General features: G+C 40.2%; 1 protein-coding gene across 3 annotated transcripts in view; it reads left to right on the forward strand.

Annotated features, from left to right (window-relative positions):
• The window catches only part of LOC137295667 (cadherin EGF LAG seven-pass G-type receptor 1-like), a 71,949-nt gene that overhangs the window by 45,774 nt on the left and 10,346 nt on the right, over nt 1–15,829 (forward strand). For all 3 annotated transcript variants that reach the window (XM_067827137.1, XM_067827135.1, XM_067827136.1), the window contains exons 6-25: nt 1,741–1,945; nt 2,515–2,627; nt 3,006–3,256; nt 3,704–3,778; nt 4,250–4,419; nt 4,654–4,800; nt 5,472–5,585; nt 5,858–6,017; nt 7,068–7,333; nt 7,895–8,081; nt 8,680–8,781; nt 8,985–9,079; nt 9,416–9,619; nt 10,971–11,154; nt 11,332–11,472; nt 11,739–11,838; nt 12,497–12,673; nt 13,242–13,371; nt 14,038–14,247; nt 14,880–15,033. In XM_067827137.1, coding sequence (XP_067683238.1) covers nt 1,741–1,945; nt 2,515–2,627; nt 3,006–3,256; nt 3,704–3,778; nt 4,250–4,419; nt 4,654–4,800; nt 5,472–5,585; nt 5,858–6,017; nt 7,068–7,333; nt 7,895–8,081; nt 8,680–8,781; nt 8,985–9,079; nt 9,416–9,619; nt 10,971–11,154; nt 11,332–11,472; nt 11,739–11,838; nt 12,497–12,673; nt 13,242–13,371; nt 14,038–14,247; nt 14,880–15,033 — 3,185 coding nt within the window. The remainder of the gene's footprint in view (nt 1–1,740; nt 1,946–2,514; nt 2,628–3,005; nt 3,257–3,703; nt 3,779–4,249; nt 4,420–4,653; nt 4,801–5,471; nt 5,586–5,857; nt 6,018–7,067; nt 7,334–7,894; nt 8,082–8,679; nt 8,782–8,984; nt 9,080–9,415; nt 9,620–10,970; nt 11,155–11,331; nt 11,473–11,738; nt 11,839–12,496; nt 12,674–13,241; nt 13,372–14,037; nt 14,248–14,879; nt 15,034–15,829) is intronic.

Consider the following 15,829-nt stretch of genomic DNA (forward strand, 5'->3'; position numbering starts at 1 on the left):
ACTATTGTCCTCCAACTACAGCACTGTGAGCAGGACCTAGACAATGACTATCTTTGTGATTAACAATGTAACACATGTGTAAGCATTTCATATCACACTGCAGTTATGGCCATTGTATAATCGCATTATGTTCACTTGAGCTGGGATGAAAGAACGAATGTTATCAGCCAATCTGACCTACTTTAACTTAATCCTTCTAAACTTTACTTCAAATGCGTGGGCATGTGTCTACCACTGAAATCAAAGTTACATTCCTATGGTGGATTTTCGCTGTGGGATAACAGAAGCTTTCAGGATAACATGCCAGTGGTCTTATTAAAATTCATCTATTAGAAGATTGTGTCATAGGGTAAATATTGTACACCTGGCTTGAGTGTAAGCTGTTCTCACCTGCCAAACGAGGTCTCATGTAGTTCAATTTGGGGCTTTTGGGGATTTGATTGGTTCCAAGTAACTTATACTTTGTAAGTGTTGACTAAACTCCATAGGTGACCAGGTTCAGGGAAGTGGTTTACTTGTGTCATGTTTGTGTGATATGCTCATAATATCACTCTTTGGTTTGATACAACTGATATTGCTTCATTTGGTAGTGATGTAACGGCAATATTACATGCGAAAGACCAGAAGAAAGAGTCTTCCTAAGATACTTACGTAAACAAATTTCATTTTTGAGATGTTTTTTTTTTCGTTTCCCTACTCTATGGTTCTTTTTACTGTTTTTATTGTTGTAATTGCTTTTATTTGTTGAAATTTGAAATTTAAAGGATGTTTGCTGCTGACTTGTATATTTGGCAGGGGTAGATAAATCCCTTCTACAACTAGAACGTTCCTGATTCAATGAATACTCAGTCTGAAAGTGTTGTCAGTAAATTATCTCAATTTTTCTGACAAGATAGCTTGAAAGACAGCAATTGCCAATTCATTTTTGTCATTTATGGGGTTCCAAAGAGATTGTGTCTTCAATCACAGCCGGCAGTTCAACAGGCATCCGATTCGCGTTATTTGACCACTCACAGACTCTCTGTTGATTCACATTGTTCACAAATGCACTCACTGTAGCCTTAAATTAGTGCTTCTTATTAATTGATTTTCACATGCATGGCCAAAGTGCCATAGAACAGCAATCAATATTAGAAACAGGCCACACTGTGAGTCATTAATGTGTGTCGGAAGAGTGCTCGGCCATTGCCGAATCCCACAATCGGCATGACCCAAGTCAAACACTGCATGTGCTGTCTAGCTGCAGTGGCAGGACTGAGGAGTTAATGTTGCCAGTGGAAGTACTTGTAAAGACTCAGAATTGAATTATTGGTCAACGGTTTTATTGATATTACTTGTGAGGGAGTCCCTCCTTTTGTGATAATTAAAAGTCAATATTTGTTTCATGTTATTTGCAGAAATACAACTGTAATAATACTTCCAAGTATTCACAGTATTGATTGTATTTTATGAGATAATGTGAAATAATAATTCAAAATAATTCATAATAAATTCAATCTTCAAATGTTTTCAGCACTGTACCAATGATTCACTGAATTCATAAGCTGAAATATTATAGTCAGTCAAGATTATTTACAATGAAATTATCATGCTTCATGTCAGATTGAATCGGTTGAAATGGGCAGTACTGAGGTTTCATTCAATCAGTTTGAGCTATGACTTGTGTAGCAAGATGCAAGAGCAGGCATCGAGATAAAATGTCAACTGTCTGATTGTAACCACCTCATTATTTTCTTGCAGATTCGCCACGCAGGAGAAAAATGGCTTGCTCTTCTACAATGGCCGATTTAATGAACTCCACGATTTTATAGCCCTGGAAATTATTGATGGGCAGATTCAGTTCTCATTCTCCCTGGGTGCTGACATCACCACTGTAAATCCATATGTTAGGGGCGGAGTCAACACTGGAGAATGGGTGAAGGTCAAGGTCAACTTCCTAAATCGAGTAAGTAATTTTTCTGTCCACCCTGTCATATGTACTTTAATAATAGGTAGTTTATTTGAAGAACGTTCAAATAATATTTTAAATAATACGATTTTTTTATTGCATATTGCGTTGTTGAAATCTAAGTGTCAGGATGGAAATAGAAATAATACTTTTAATATTTCTCGTTGGACTTTTTTTATGTGTGTGCAGTTTATAAAGTACAGTAATATTAAGTACATGTAGAGCATTATTCATGAACTAGTCCAGTTAAATTTGAAACTGATTTATCAAGGGATCATAACCTTGGCTTGACACATGAAAGACAAAGTCTCAGATTATTATATTTACATGCAAGTGGTGTCTACCTGCTGATGTGTCCCTGACTAATAATGTGGGCAGTGGGGTAGCCTTGTGGTTAAACTGTTGACTCATCACACCAAAGGTCCGGGTTTGATTCCCCATTTCTGGTGTCCCCTGCTATGATATTACTGGAGTATTGCTAAAAGCGGTGTTACACCATACTCACCCACCCACCCACCCACTTTCTCTGTCTGTCTGACTAATGATACTGTGTTTTCCCCTTCCAGGAAGCAACAGTGACTGTTGGGGCAGACTGCGACACACTTGTCTCTGTTCTGTACCATGACCAGCTGGGGAACTACTCATGTGCAGATCGCAATGCAACAGTGCTTGATAAGATGTAAGTGTCAGTCTTTTAAGAAACATATCGACTTCATATTAGATCTGTATCCCACTTTGGTCTCAAAAACTCCAAGTCCAAGCTGCTGTTTTTGAGCTTTGCATCTATCATGTAACCTTTTTTCCATAATGGAAATACTGTTAGCAATGTCTAAGAATCTTGTTATTAACTGGACATTGAATAAATTCTTTTAGTGCCAACTGGGAGGCTCAGTATAGGCAAACTTTATGGATAACAACTTCTTTATTTTAGTGAGTGTGATGTTTTGTTTGAGTTTCTTGTACAGTTGTCAAGTAGGTTTATATTGTATGTGGAATAACACATGTACTCATTTATTACCAGTTGTATGATATTGCAATAACATCCTTCATTTCCTAGATGTGAGAATCCCACAAAGATTTGTCATCGGCTTCTGGATCTGACCGGCCCCCTCCAGATTGGGGGGCTGCCATCCCTTCCTACCACCTTCCAAGTCGTCAATAAGGACTTCGTCGGCTGCATTAAGGACTTCTACATTGACCATGACATTCTGAACCTCAACTCATCTGTCTCCTATGTAGGAAAGGGTAGTGAGGCAGGGTGTTCTGCCAAGAAACCCATGTGTTCTGAGAAGCCATGCCGATATGGAGGTCAGTTTCAGCTATCTTCCCTTTGTTGTAATTGCAATGCAACATTTTATGTTTATACAAGCAGTATGGTTAAGGATGTTGTAAGTGTCATTGTCTGTCTGTCATACCCTTGTATTTGGGTAGCTCAGTAGTTAGAGTTTGTGCATCATGCTGTAGATTCATGTTTGGTTCCCCATATGGATGCAGTTTCTTGTGATGCCATCCGTGATATTGAAGGAATGTTTGGTGACAATATTTATTTTTCAGACAACAGTCTCTGAAATTTCCTGTAAAGCATGGATGAAAGATATGGAATGTTTGAGTGAATGTTTCAGCTGACTTGCTCTCAGGTTTTCAGTTTGTAATAATTGTCAGATGTGACAAATGACAAAAGGTAGCTTTTAGTTCAATTGTGAACCGTACACATATATTACTGAATAACTGAATCAAGAATTATATTCTTTCCAGGAAAATGTAAGGAGGGATGGACGACTTTCACCTGTGAATGTCGAGACAAGGCCGGCGGCAAGGACTGTAGCCAAGGTAAGCACAACCACCTCCCACAAACACCACGTCCACATCAACAGTACCCACTGCTGTGAAAACAACTGCCAACCACAACCGTCTAAACCATCTACAACCATAACAACCACAACAACCACAACCCAGACATTTTCTCGATTCCAACTTCATACAAACACTTACCTCCTATGTTTGAATTCTTTAGAGTTGTCAATGTTTATTCTAAAGCCAGGGCAGCAGAGTAGCCTAGTGGTTAAAGTGTTTGCTCATCATGCTTAAGACAAACTTTCGATTCCCCACATGGGTACAATGTGTGAAGCCCATTTCTTGTGTCCCCCTCCTTGATATTTCTGGAATATTGCTAAAAAGCAGCATTAAACTCAACTCACTCAACCCAAATCACTTCTAGACTGGTAAATCACTTTCAGATTCTTGTAGTTCTCCTCTTCTTCTTTCCATCTATGCATTTTTTGGTAACCTCTCTCCCTGCAGTGATTGAGTCTCCAAGGAAGTTGAAGGGCAATGGCTACCTATCCTACTCCAACTTCGGCATCAACAACAGAGTCAGTTTCCCGTGGTATAACGGTCTGGCCTTCCGCACCCGAGCTGAGAATGGTGCCCTCATGCAGATAAATCTCAGCGTTGGTCAGGTCACAATCATGGTAGGAAATACTTTTTTCTTTGTAGGAGTTTGTGGAATTCTATATTATTTGTCGTGCTTTGTAGTGACCAGTTCCTATATTTCTTCCATGCTGATTACCATTCAGAGATTGGCATACTTAAACTTCCTTCTGGTCCTTCTGAAGCACGATATTTTTGGCTCGCTATAAACCTACTTCACATAGTTTTGTTTGATCTGTTGCAAACAAGCAAAACCTTGTTTTTTCTCCTTCCAGATTGAGAATGGTTTCATCACATATAACTACAAGTCTACCAAAATCCTGTTTGATTTCCGTAAAGTAAATGATGGGAAGTGGCACTACTTTGAGTCACGCTGGTTCCAAGGACGTCAAGAACTCACACTTGACTACGGACAACTCAGTGTAAGTATAGTTGAAATTGATACCCTGCCACCTGATCAGGTTGTCTGATTGATTCACTGACGTAAAAGACTGATTGTGGGGATTCTTGTTTCCATATCAATCACAGGTTTGCCTGGCCTAAACTTGAATATTTTCAAGCAGAAATCATATGCCTCTAATTTCCAGTGTTAATACAAATCTCCTAACTTTACTTGATTTTCTCATTTTGTGATTGAGGATAATTGCAATAGATAACTTCATTCAAATATTCCTTATTCCTGACCCGTGAAGGTCCCGGGGTAGAATAGGCCTTCAGCAACCCATGCTTGCCATAAAAGGTGACTATGCTTGTCGTAAGAGGCGACTAACGGGATCGGGTGGTCAGACTAGCTGACTTGGTTGACACATGTCATCGGTTCCCCATTGCGCAGATCGATGCTCATGTTGTTGATCACTGGATTGTCTGGTCCGGACTCGATTATTTACAGACCGTCGCCATATAGCTGTAATATTGCTAAGTGCGAAGTAAAACTAAATTCACTCACTCACTCATTCCTTATTCCTGATGTATTGATTACGTTTTTAAAGAAAAGCGAACACTTGAGCCAATATTTCAAGGAAACATATTGAAAAGAATCTTAAACAAATTTACTGCAACAGTATTTTAGTTGAGTTGCATCTTGATTTGACAGATGGTTGTGGAGCGAGCAAGTACCATCAAGAGCAGTGTCGTCAGCATGGTGTATGTGGGAGCTACACGGGAAGGCAACGAAGCTATCAAAAATGGCTTTCACGGATGTGTCAAGGTAAGAATTTACCTGTGATGGTCAGGGAACAGGTACCCAGTATTCCCTGGTAACTACTGGCAAACAAGGATAAATTGGGCCTGTGCAGAGAAGGCTGTACACAGCAATGAGTTGAATTTGATATCAGATTGAATTTCACAAAGCACACCATTAAGCATCTCATATGGGAATCTTTTAAAGCACTTTAGCAGCAGTGTCCAAAAGAAGCCAGCACTGACAGGAGCAATTTGTAATATTTCTTCCTGTCAGTAACATCGGGTCTCTGTTTTCAGGATATACGCATGGGTAACTATGCCAACACAGTGTTGAACAATCCCACTGAGAACAACGTGGAAGCGGGATGCAGCAGTGTGGACAAGTGTCGGGGGAACCCATGTGGTATTGGCACTTGTGTTGATGAGTGGGAGGATATATCCTGTGACTGTCCACCAGGTCAGGGCATTATCATATATATATACATGATCAGGGAGTTACAATATAAATGATGATTATCCTATGATCAAGGTTGATCAAGGCATTATGACATAAATATAATCAGGGCGTTGTGATATATATATACAAAGCGAGATGAATTCAATGTTCTGGTGATTTCGACGATTGCATTGCTAGCGCTATATTGAGGAAGTATGTACGCGATCGGAGTGCACGAACAGTTTCATAGGTAGTGCGGATGCCCAGTTCCTGTTGTGAGACGTTTTATTGACAATTGAAATTAAGAAATTAAGTTATGTAAAAAGTACATAAACATCGATATCATTTACCATCGATTGTCAAAAACACTTCAGATGCAAAATCAATTGCCTGTATAACAAAAAATAGTGAGCAAAATTCAACAACATCAGTCGTCTGCTAGTGACAGGTTATGTATGAAACAGGAAGCCACGTGATCAAAACACTCTCTCGCAGTGCGGAGGGAAAGGCATGGCTCATCGTCGAAAACACATACAAAATACCCGGATGTGGCAAGCGGCTACAGTTTCGCCGATACGATGTCATCAACACTATTTTTGTTGGAAACACATACTTTTTTGTGAAATAGATGAAAATACCTTTATCACTCAAGGTTAGCAAAATCAAAACTTAAAATGATATTGAAGATAAAAATTAAGTTTTTGTCTTATATCGTCGAAAACCCCTAACATTTGGATATATATACTTTGTATGTATAGTTATGTAAATGATCAACATCATCATTGCCCGTCACCAGGGCCCATTGCACAAAGCTATCATAGTACTTAGGTGTGACTCACATACTTTAACATAGGCTTGCCACAGGTATGTCACTAAGATCACCTAACAGGACAAGTGTCGCTTTGTAACCAGTTGTTCATTCCAGTATTTGGGCGCTGGGTAATTGGAACTCCCATGCCAAAAGGTAGACCTATGAATGGAGCCCTTGACATAGTTGACTTTCTGTTCCTGATCAGATCATCATGATCTTGCTGACAATCCTTGAAACATCTCCATACTGTATTGTTCCAGGTTTCATTGGCCCCGACTGCAAGGACATCTGTTCCAGTGCCAACCCTTGCCAGAACTACTCCAGATGTCAACGTCCCAACACTCGGCGGAACCACTACTCGTGTGAGTGTGGAGCCAGGCAGAGTGGAGACTACTGCGAAGTGACTGCCCCCCTGGAGTGTCCTGCGTCATGGTATGGCTACCCCGTCTGTGGACCCTGCAACTGCCGTGTTGACCGCGGGTTTGACTCCGCCTGTAACAAGACCAGTGGGGAATGCATCTGCAAGGTAGGAAAGATGCAGACATTGATGCCGCTGCCTTGATGAAAGGCAAGGGAAGGAGGGAAGGAAAGCATAGATACAGACAAATATTTTTGTGGAGATAGTTAGGATTTTGGAAGCTAACTTGTTGTCACCCACATTTACTTTCCACACCTTCCAGTTTGTCTCCCCTAGTAAAAATATATTTTCACTGACTTTGCTAAAGTATTCCTTCCTGCACTGTGAAAGCCTCACAAAGATGAAGAGCAAGTTTCACACACAGTACCTATTTATACAGACAGCAACTTGTGGGATTGGGTGATCAGACTCGCTGACTTGGTTGATGCATGTCATCGCTTCCTGATCCATGCTCATGCTGTTGACCACTGGATTGTGTGGTCCAGACTCAGTTATTCACAGACCGCCACCATATAGCTGGAATATTGCTGAGTGAGGTGTGAAACTAAATTAATCTTATGACTGAAAAAATCTTATCAATCAATTCATAAAATATAAGAGATTAAATAATTAGAAATAAACATCAGATTGTGATATACTTCAATTGAATGCTGTCATTATTCCTGCTAGGCAAACCACTACCGGCCGGCAGGAAGTGAGGTGTGTTACCCGTGTGACTGCTACCCGATTGGCTCAAATGGTGCCACTTGCCACCCTGTCACTGGTCAGTGTATGTGCAAGACTGGCATCGTAGGGCGGAGGTGTGACCAGTGTCCCAGTATATTTGCTGAGATCCGCGCGGAGGAGGGTTGCCATGGTAAGAGGGAAAGATTTATGCACCTTATTGGATATATAGTAAAGAATAGTATTATTGGAATATGTGCTCTGTCATGCTACAAGTTTTACTGAAAAGATTATTGCTGTTTTTCCTGCTACTTGTCGTAACTGTAAGAGTGAAGCCCATTTCTGGTGTCCCATCTGTGATAATCCTGGTATGCCCGTGAAGGTCCCGGGGTAGAATAGGCCTTCAGCAACCCATGCTTGCCATAAAAGGCGACTATTCTTGTCGTAAGAGGTGAGTAACGGGATCGGGTGGTCAGACTTGCTGACATGGCTGGCACATGTCATCGGTTCCCAATTGCGCAGATCGATGCTCATGTTGTTGATCACTGGATTGTCTGGTCCACACTTGATTATTTACAGACGGCTGCCATATAGCTGTAATATTGCTGAGTGTGGCGTAAAACTAAACTCACTCACTCACTCACTAATCCTGGTATATTAATCCTGGTATGCTAAAAGCATCGTAAAACTAGGCTCACTCACATAACTATGAATATAGATTGTAACGTTAGAAAGATTGAAAAACAGGTTTTAGTTGTTCACTGATATATAATTTGTATGTATTTTTGCAGTTGTGTATGACTATTGTCCGAGGAACCATGCGTCTGGAATCTGGTGGGAACCAGAATCTCTTGGCAAAACAGCGGTGACAGACTGCCCGGGAACAGCCATGGGTAGGTACAACCTCCGTTCAGACCATTGTTCAATTTGAGGCCAACTCAACGGTTCATCCTCTGGCCAGAATGGGGATCAGCTCATCAACTGAGGTTAACAGGTGCACTCTGCTGGCCTGAATGAGATGGGATTCAAATGTGTAGATCTACTCACTCATGACTCTGTGACTTGGACATCAATCATTGCTCATTACCATTTACAGGTGATGCACTTCGCAAGTGTTCAGAAACAGACAGCTGGCTTGAACCGGATCTCTTTAACTGTACGAGTGCCAACTTCACTAAGCTAAAAGCATCGGTGAGTATGGAGATAAAGAAAAGTCCACAGTTTCATGGTACAGTTATTTGTACTTAAAAATCACCAATAATGAATGTCATTCTGAGTGCTTATGTTAGTGTTAAAGATGTGTGAAGTTAGTTACCTTGCCAGAAAAGCTATCATTAAAATCAGACTTGTATGATCATCTGGGTCATGATAGGATGTATTTATTATCCAGAGCAATTACATTTTTGTGCATTTCATATTATGGCACACACATGATCTTTTTAGAATAGTCATTTAAAGTATAAACTATTTCACTTTTGACATTCAGTTCTTTTTGTTCTTTGACTGAAAAAGTCTTTTTTGATTCAGGTTGCTCAGCTTAATGAAGGATCCATAAACACATTCGTAGCCAAGACCTCGATTGACAGTCTCCGTAATGCCACAAACACGACACACCCAATGTATGGAGGTGATATCGCCACAGCTTATCAGACGATCTACAAGATTCTCAAGTACGAGGTCAAACAGAAAGGACTCAGTCTTACAAATGAACAGCATGGCACCTACATCCAGGTACACAGATCCCGCTCTATGTTATGCATTGTAAATACTGTGACGAAATACTGCAGAAGCTGACAATATAGAATTGTCCAAAGCCATTTGCAGTCCTCACCCCTTCGTATGGCCACAAAAGTGACGTCAACTTGTTTCATGAATCACATAATTGGTTACAATATATCACTATGTTTGACAACTCATTTCAGTAAGTGTTGACACCTAGAAAAGCAGATGATTTTTGCTTGACATTTTGTTAAAACAACGCTTGGTATTGTGACATTAGTGATCTTGGACTCTTTGTCTCAGTGCTGAACAGTTAGATTTAGTTCATTGATGTGTAATGCATTGAATCGGAACATTTCTGTCAGCTAGGTGTGGCATTGTGTGTACATCAAATGTACTGCATCATGACTTTGTGCAGGCCATAATTTACGAGATAGCATGATAATTACCACTATCCACGAATCAAGGTTATCCACAAATTTAGGTCACTTGTTGTTGCCTAGCTTAGTGTGGAGACAAGCTGGATCTGCTGCTGTATGTCAATACTGAGACTAAGAACCCATGAAGACCAGAGTTGCAAGGGACTAACAGGATCAGATAGTTAGGCCCACTGACTTGGTTGACACTTACCATTATCTTACCTCGAACATGAATGTCGCTTTCTGATTCGCTAAGCTCTATTCTATTATTTTCAATGTACACCGCTTACAGGTGATGTATTATTTTATTTTCAATGTACACCGCTGGGAATTCCGAACTCTTCTGGTGCTTCATGGTAGTACTTTTTTTTATCTGGAATAACGTTGAATCATGCATGAAGCGCGGAAATTACTGATGTAGATAACTCTAAGTCTGTTTACTTTATGTCTGCAAAATGGCGATTCGCCTCGCATTCAACAGAAGTGCTTCAAACAGTTCAAAATTCAAATTCAGGTGTTTTGTAAGATAAATATGTTGTTCACTGGTCGCGAGGGGGCCATGGGCTCATGTACCCTCGAAGTTTGTTTATGTTCCCCTTGCCCTGCGGGCTTGAGGAACATAAACCTCGAGGATACATGAGCCCATGGCCCCCTCGCGACCAGTGAACAACTTATATTGTATACCAGTTGTGCAGATTGGTGTTCATGCTGCTGATCACTCTACTGTTTGGTCCAGAGTCTATTATTTAGAGACTGTCAGTATAAGCTGGAATAGTGTCTAGACTGAGACTGGGTGTCACAAATGAGACTGGGTATTGAGACTGAGACTGAATGCTGAAGCTGAGACAAAGTGTCAAGACTGAGACTTGGTGTGGAGACTGAGACTTGGTGTGGAGACTGAGACTTGGTATGGAGACTCAGTCTGGGTGTTTCGATGTTTTCAGGAAATGCTGGTTGCTGTCAGCAACGTGACTGAGCCGGAGACGAAAGTGTACTGGGACACCATTAATAAAAAATGGGATGGAGCGGCCAAACTGATGAACACGTTTGAGGAATATCTCATCACACTAGCCACCAACTTTGCCTCCACTAAGACCCCAGCATTTGATGCCATATCGGATAATATGGGTAAGTACAGGATGCTATGCCACTGTCAGGTATGGGCTCACCAGATTTCTGCATGTAGATTTTTCAAGATTCAAGTCAAGGGCATATTATTTACTATAATATATATATTATGAATTGTGGTTTACAATGATTGAGAAAATTGCTATATACTTTGAGGATGTGGTTCCTGTGTTACAGTGTTGGGTGTTGACTGGATTGCCAAGGACAACATAACAAAGAAGTCAGTCCCAAAGTATGACCACATTCAGAAGAAAGGAACATTTGATGATGATTCCAACATCAGACTGCCCATGGCAATCTTCAAGCCTGTTACTGCAAGTGAGTACATGTAATAACTGTCTCCATGTAATAACATTTAGTTACACTACTTAACCTGTTCAGATGCTACTTAAAATGCATAAAGTTACTAAGCCTTTTGCATTCAGTTGCCTGCATTGTGCACTCAGTTATCTGTATTGTGCATTTAGTTATGCTGCATTATGCATGCAGTTATTCCATGTGATGCCATATATACAGGTGTATTTAGGCATATTGCACATATAGGCAGATAATACTCAAACAATATTATACTTTGTTGTTTTCAGGTACTCACATAGACAACACTGTTCCCAAAGCATATGTGGGATATATCCTGTATCGCACCATTGGGAACATCCTGCCTAAACAGTTCTCACCATCAGTCAGGTATGTTGTTATTAATATCTCCCTTCATTTGTTTCTTTATATCTGCTTTGACCTCAACCCTGTCATATCCATCAACATCTTGTCAGCAGTCCTCTACATCTAGGTCTAGGTTTTGTATTTCACTAAATTTCATGTAACTTTTGGCTCCCTTCCCGTTGTTCTTGTGATTGTAAAATACCCATCCTTGATTTCCGTTGGCCAGTTTAGATTGTCCCAGCTCTAGTATCGTAACGTCAGGAATTGTTCTTGTCTTCACTAACTTTATTTCTGGTGGTAACTGACTGTCTACATTGACATCAGCACCAACCTTACTGTTAAGTCTGAGTTCGTTGGGCAGTGGGGTAGCTTAGTGGGTTAATGCATTAGTTAATGCACCTGATGAAGGAGTAATCATTAACTCCGAAACGTTGTGTTCTCATATAAAGAAGTTGATATCCATAAAATCTTCATCCTTATGCATTTCACTTCTAAATGCCCTTCAAAGACCTAATGCATTAGTTCTTCATACCAAAGACTTGGGTTCAATTCCTTACATGGGTACAATGTGTGAAGCTTCATTTCTATTGCCTGCCAAACATGATATTACTGGAATATATTGGTGAAAGCAGTGTAAAACCAACTTGCTCATTCACTCACTCGTGTTCATTCTCTGCTGCAGGGTGATGGGTGACTTCCCTGTAGTCATCAACAGTCCGGTCATGACGGTGGTGATTGTCGACGATGGCCAGGTCATCAGCGGTCCCATCTCCACCCCTGTCAACATCACCCTGAAGCAGCTGTCCTCCTCCAACAGAACAGATCCTCAGTGTGTCTACTGGAAGCATGATACAGAGAGGTAGCACACAGTGCACAGCATGTTTCCATGTTATTTGTAACCACAACAAGATCATCTTGTGGTCTCATTATGTGTTCTTTATGGGACAATGCGGTTGTCTAAAACGTTAAAGCTTCAGCTTGTCACACCTAAGAACCGGATTCAATTCACGATATGGGTACAACATGTGACCATTACTGGTGTCGCCTGCTGTGATATTGCTGGAATATTGCTAGAAATGGCGTGGAACAAAATTCAGTGTCGATGGTAGTTAAAAATTCTAATATGAATATCCATAGTCATTATACAATGCTCCACGTCTGTTCAGAAAATTATTTATCTTTCTGTGATACACAGTACAGATTTTGTGTTATAAACTAGAGTAACAGATCTTTTTGTTCCTATAAGAAATGGAGTTGTATTCTTTAATAAATGAGACATTTTATGTTTTGCATAACATCCTACAAAGTGTTGATTTCTGAAAGTCACAATAACCTTTGTAAACGCATTGGAATAGCTAAGATGGATGACTTTTAGAATTGAGTATATTTGTGTGTTCCGTCTGTTTGAAGCATGATGTGTATTTCAGCAGTGGGTCCTGGTCACGTGACGGATGTAGGCTCATCGACCAGTACTCCAAGAACGGAGAAGGCTATGTGGTGTGTTCTTGTAACCATCTGTCCACGTTTGCCCTCCTTATGGCCGTTGCTGGGTCGGAGGTCAGTCACTCACTATCTTCACAACAAAGCGTATCTGGGGCTCCTTTCATGAAACAACTTTACTATGGTTAACCTTAATTCCCACTGTTTAACATTGCTCTGAGGTTACCCTTGTGATTTACGATCACCTTAGTGCTTTCTGAAAGGAGGCCCAGTTTTAGTCATATAAATGTTTTCTCTCGTGAGAAATGCATGATCTCTGTAAGATCTATAGAAACCTTTCTTTATGCGTGTCTTTGATAAATGACTGTTGCCATGGAGGTATGAGTGACACTGTGCTGTTGAGTGATCCCATGTCTGAAGACTTAGTACAGTGAGGCAGCTTAGTAACGGAAGTATTTGCTCAACTTTCTTTAGGCCAGGCTTCCTTTGCTAAGTTGGTGACTTAATACTGATGGAATATTGCAAATGTAGCAGCTGCAGACCCATCACTCACTCACTCTGGGCAGTAGGGTAGCTTTGTGGTAATAGTGTTCTCTTGTAATGCTGAAGTCCGGGATCAGTTCACTCATGGATGAAGACCATTTCTGGTGTTCCCCTGCTGTGATATGGCCGAATATTATATAAACATATAAAAGTGTCATATCTCACTCACTCACTCACTCACTCACTCACTCACATCTGTCAGTCTTTGCTGCATCATTTATTTCATCTGTTGCGTTTCAGGATATATGTCCATCACCAGTGGTGCAAGTGGAGGTCATCACTTACATCCTTGTTGTCCTCTCCATGGCGTGTCTTGTACTTGCCTTCTTCATCTTCATGATTTTTAAACGACTGCAGTGCAACTGGAACAGCATCCACATCAACATCATCTTTGTGCTCTTCATCACACAGCTGGCCTTTATCATTGGCATCGACCGGGTCCAACAAAAGGTGTGCTTTTATTGGGAGTTCCTACAAACTTAAAGCAGTTTTCAAATTTGGTTTTATGGTGATATGTGACTTGCAAATTGAAATCAGCTCCTGCTGTGACTGTCCGTATGACAATATGTGTGATCCTGTTATTACCATTGTAGAATATATGAGATACCTTATCAGGGCTCCAGATAAGGACCATATCTGCGTATGTAGAGAAAAATATTAAACACAACACGATGGGAAATAATTTAGAAACTGTAACAGATATGCACCCAAGGAATAGTATATGGTCATCATTTACAGAAGTATTTCTGTGAGAAAGTATTGTTTAATTGTTTATTGACCTGTCAACACAAGAGTAGCATTGTTGTAGTGCATATATGAAACGAAACACAAGATAACTGATACTCCATTACTTCTCATTCAGTACTCAAACTGTGCTCAGTACACCTATGTTGACAAGAAAAGAAGTACGTACTACTGAAATGATCTGGAGCCTTGACCTTACTCTGTAGTGATTGAATGAGTCATTACATCATGTTCAATACATGTTGCTTTATTGCATGAGGTATTATATGACCATAATATTGTATAACATGTTATATATCCTGTGGTGTATGACACAATGTTATTCCATCTCTTATCAGTTATTCTGCAAGTTGGTGTCCATCACCCTCCACTACTTCTATATCTCCGCCTTTGCCTGGCTGTTTGTTGATGTGCTGCACATCTACAGAATGCTCACCGAACTTCGCATCATCAACTACGGCTCCATGAAGTTCTACTACCTTGTAGGATATGGTACGTTTTACTGTTAGTCATTAGCACACAACATATATGAAACATGGAAAGATTAACCTTCTTAAATAGGTGTTGCAGTATGTTTGTCCATGTATACAGCTTATGAAGGCAGGTGATATCACAAAAGACCTTGTGTTCAATAAAGGTCTTAAGATCAATATTTAGGATAACATGGTTGAATGTCTTTGTACCCAGTACCATGGTTGAACTGCCCTGTAGGATATGGTGCATCATACACTCAATTGTTATGTATATATACTCAACAACAAGAGAAACAAAAGTTTTAAAAAGAATGAAATCTCATGAAAGTAAGCATTAATGTTTATGTGTTCTATTTAAGATCTTGACGAAAAGCCAGATTTGGGTTTCTTGTGCTGTTCAGTATATATACACATGGATTAAAGTACTGCACCACCTATGAATTTTAATACCTTTAATGGCATGTTGGGGGACCTGTTTCCATGTGTATAGCTGGTGAAGGCAGATTTTGTCGCTGAAGACCCTATGGGGATTCTAGATTCAAATTGGTCTCCTGTGACCTATACTATTCTGAAGATATGTACATGGATCTGTCCACTGGAAAACTTTGTTAGGTCAGTTTACCCAGTGGGTTGGTTCATTTACTGGTTTCCCTTCTCCAGATTTTATTATTTATGTCCTGCGTTTCTACAGTTGAAAGTGTATAGCGGTCCATTACCATTGTAAACATCAAACAAATAACAAAATCACATTACTGGAATCCATTTTAAAGTGAAGTCAATGTTAAAGCAGTAGTGTCTACTTCAGTGTGTTTTCT

This window comes from Haliotis asinina, chromosome 9 (assembly GCF_037392515.1).
Source record: "Haliotis asinina isolate JCU_RB_2024 chromosome 9, JCU_Hal_asi_v2, whole genome shotgun sequence".
Taxonomy (NCBI): domain Eukaryota; kingdom Metazoa; phylum Mollusca; class Gastropoda; order Lepetellida; family Haliotidae; genus Haliotis; species Haliotis asinina.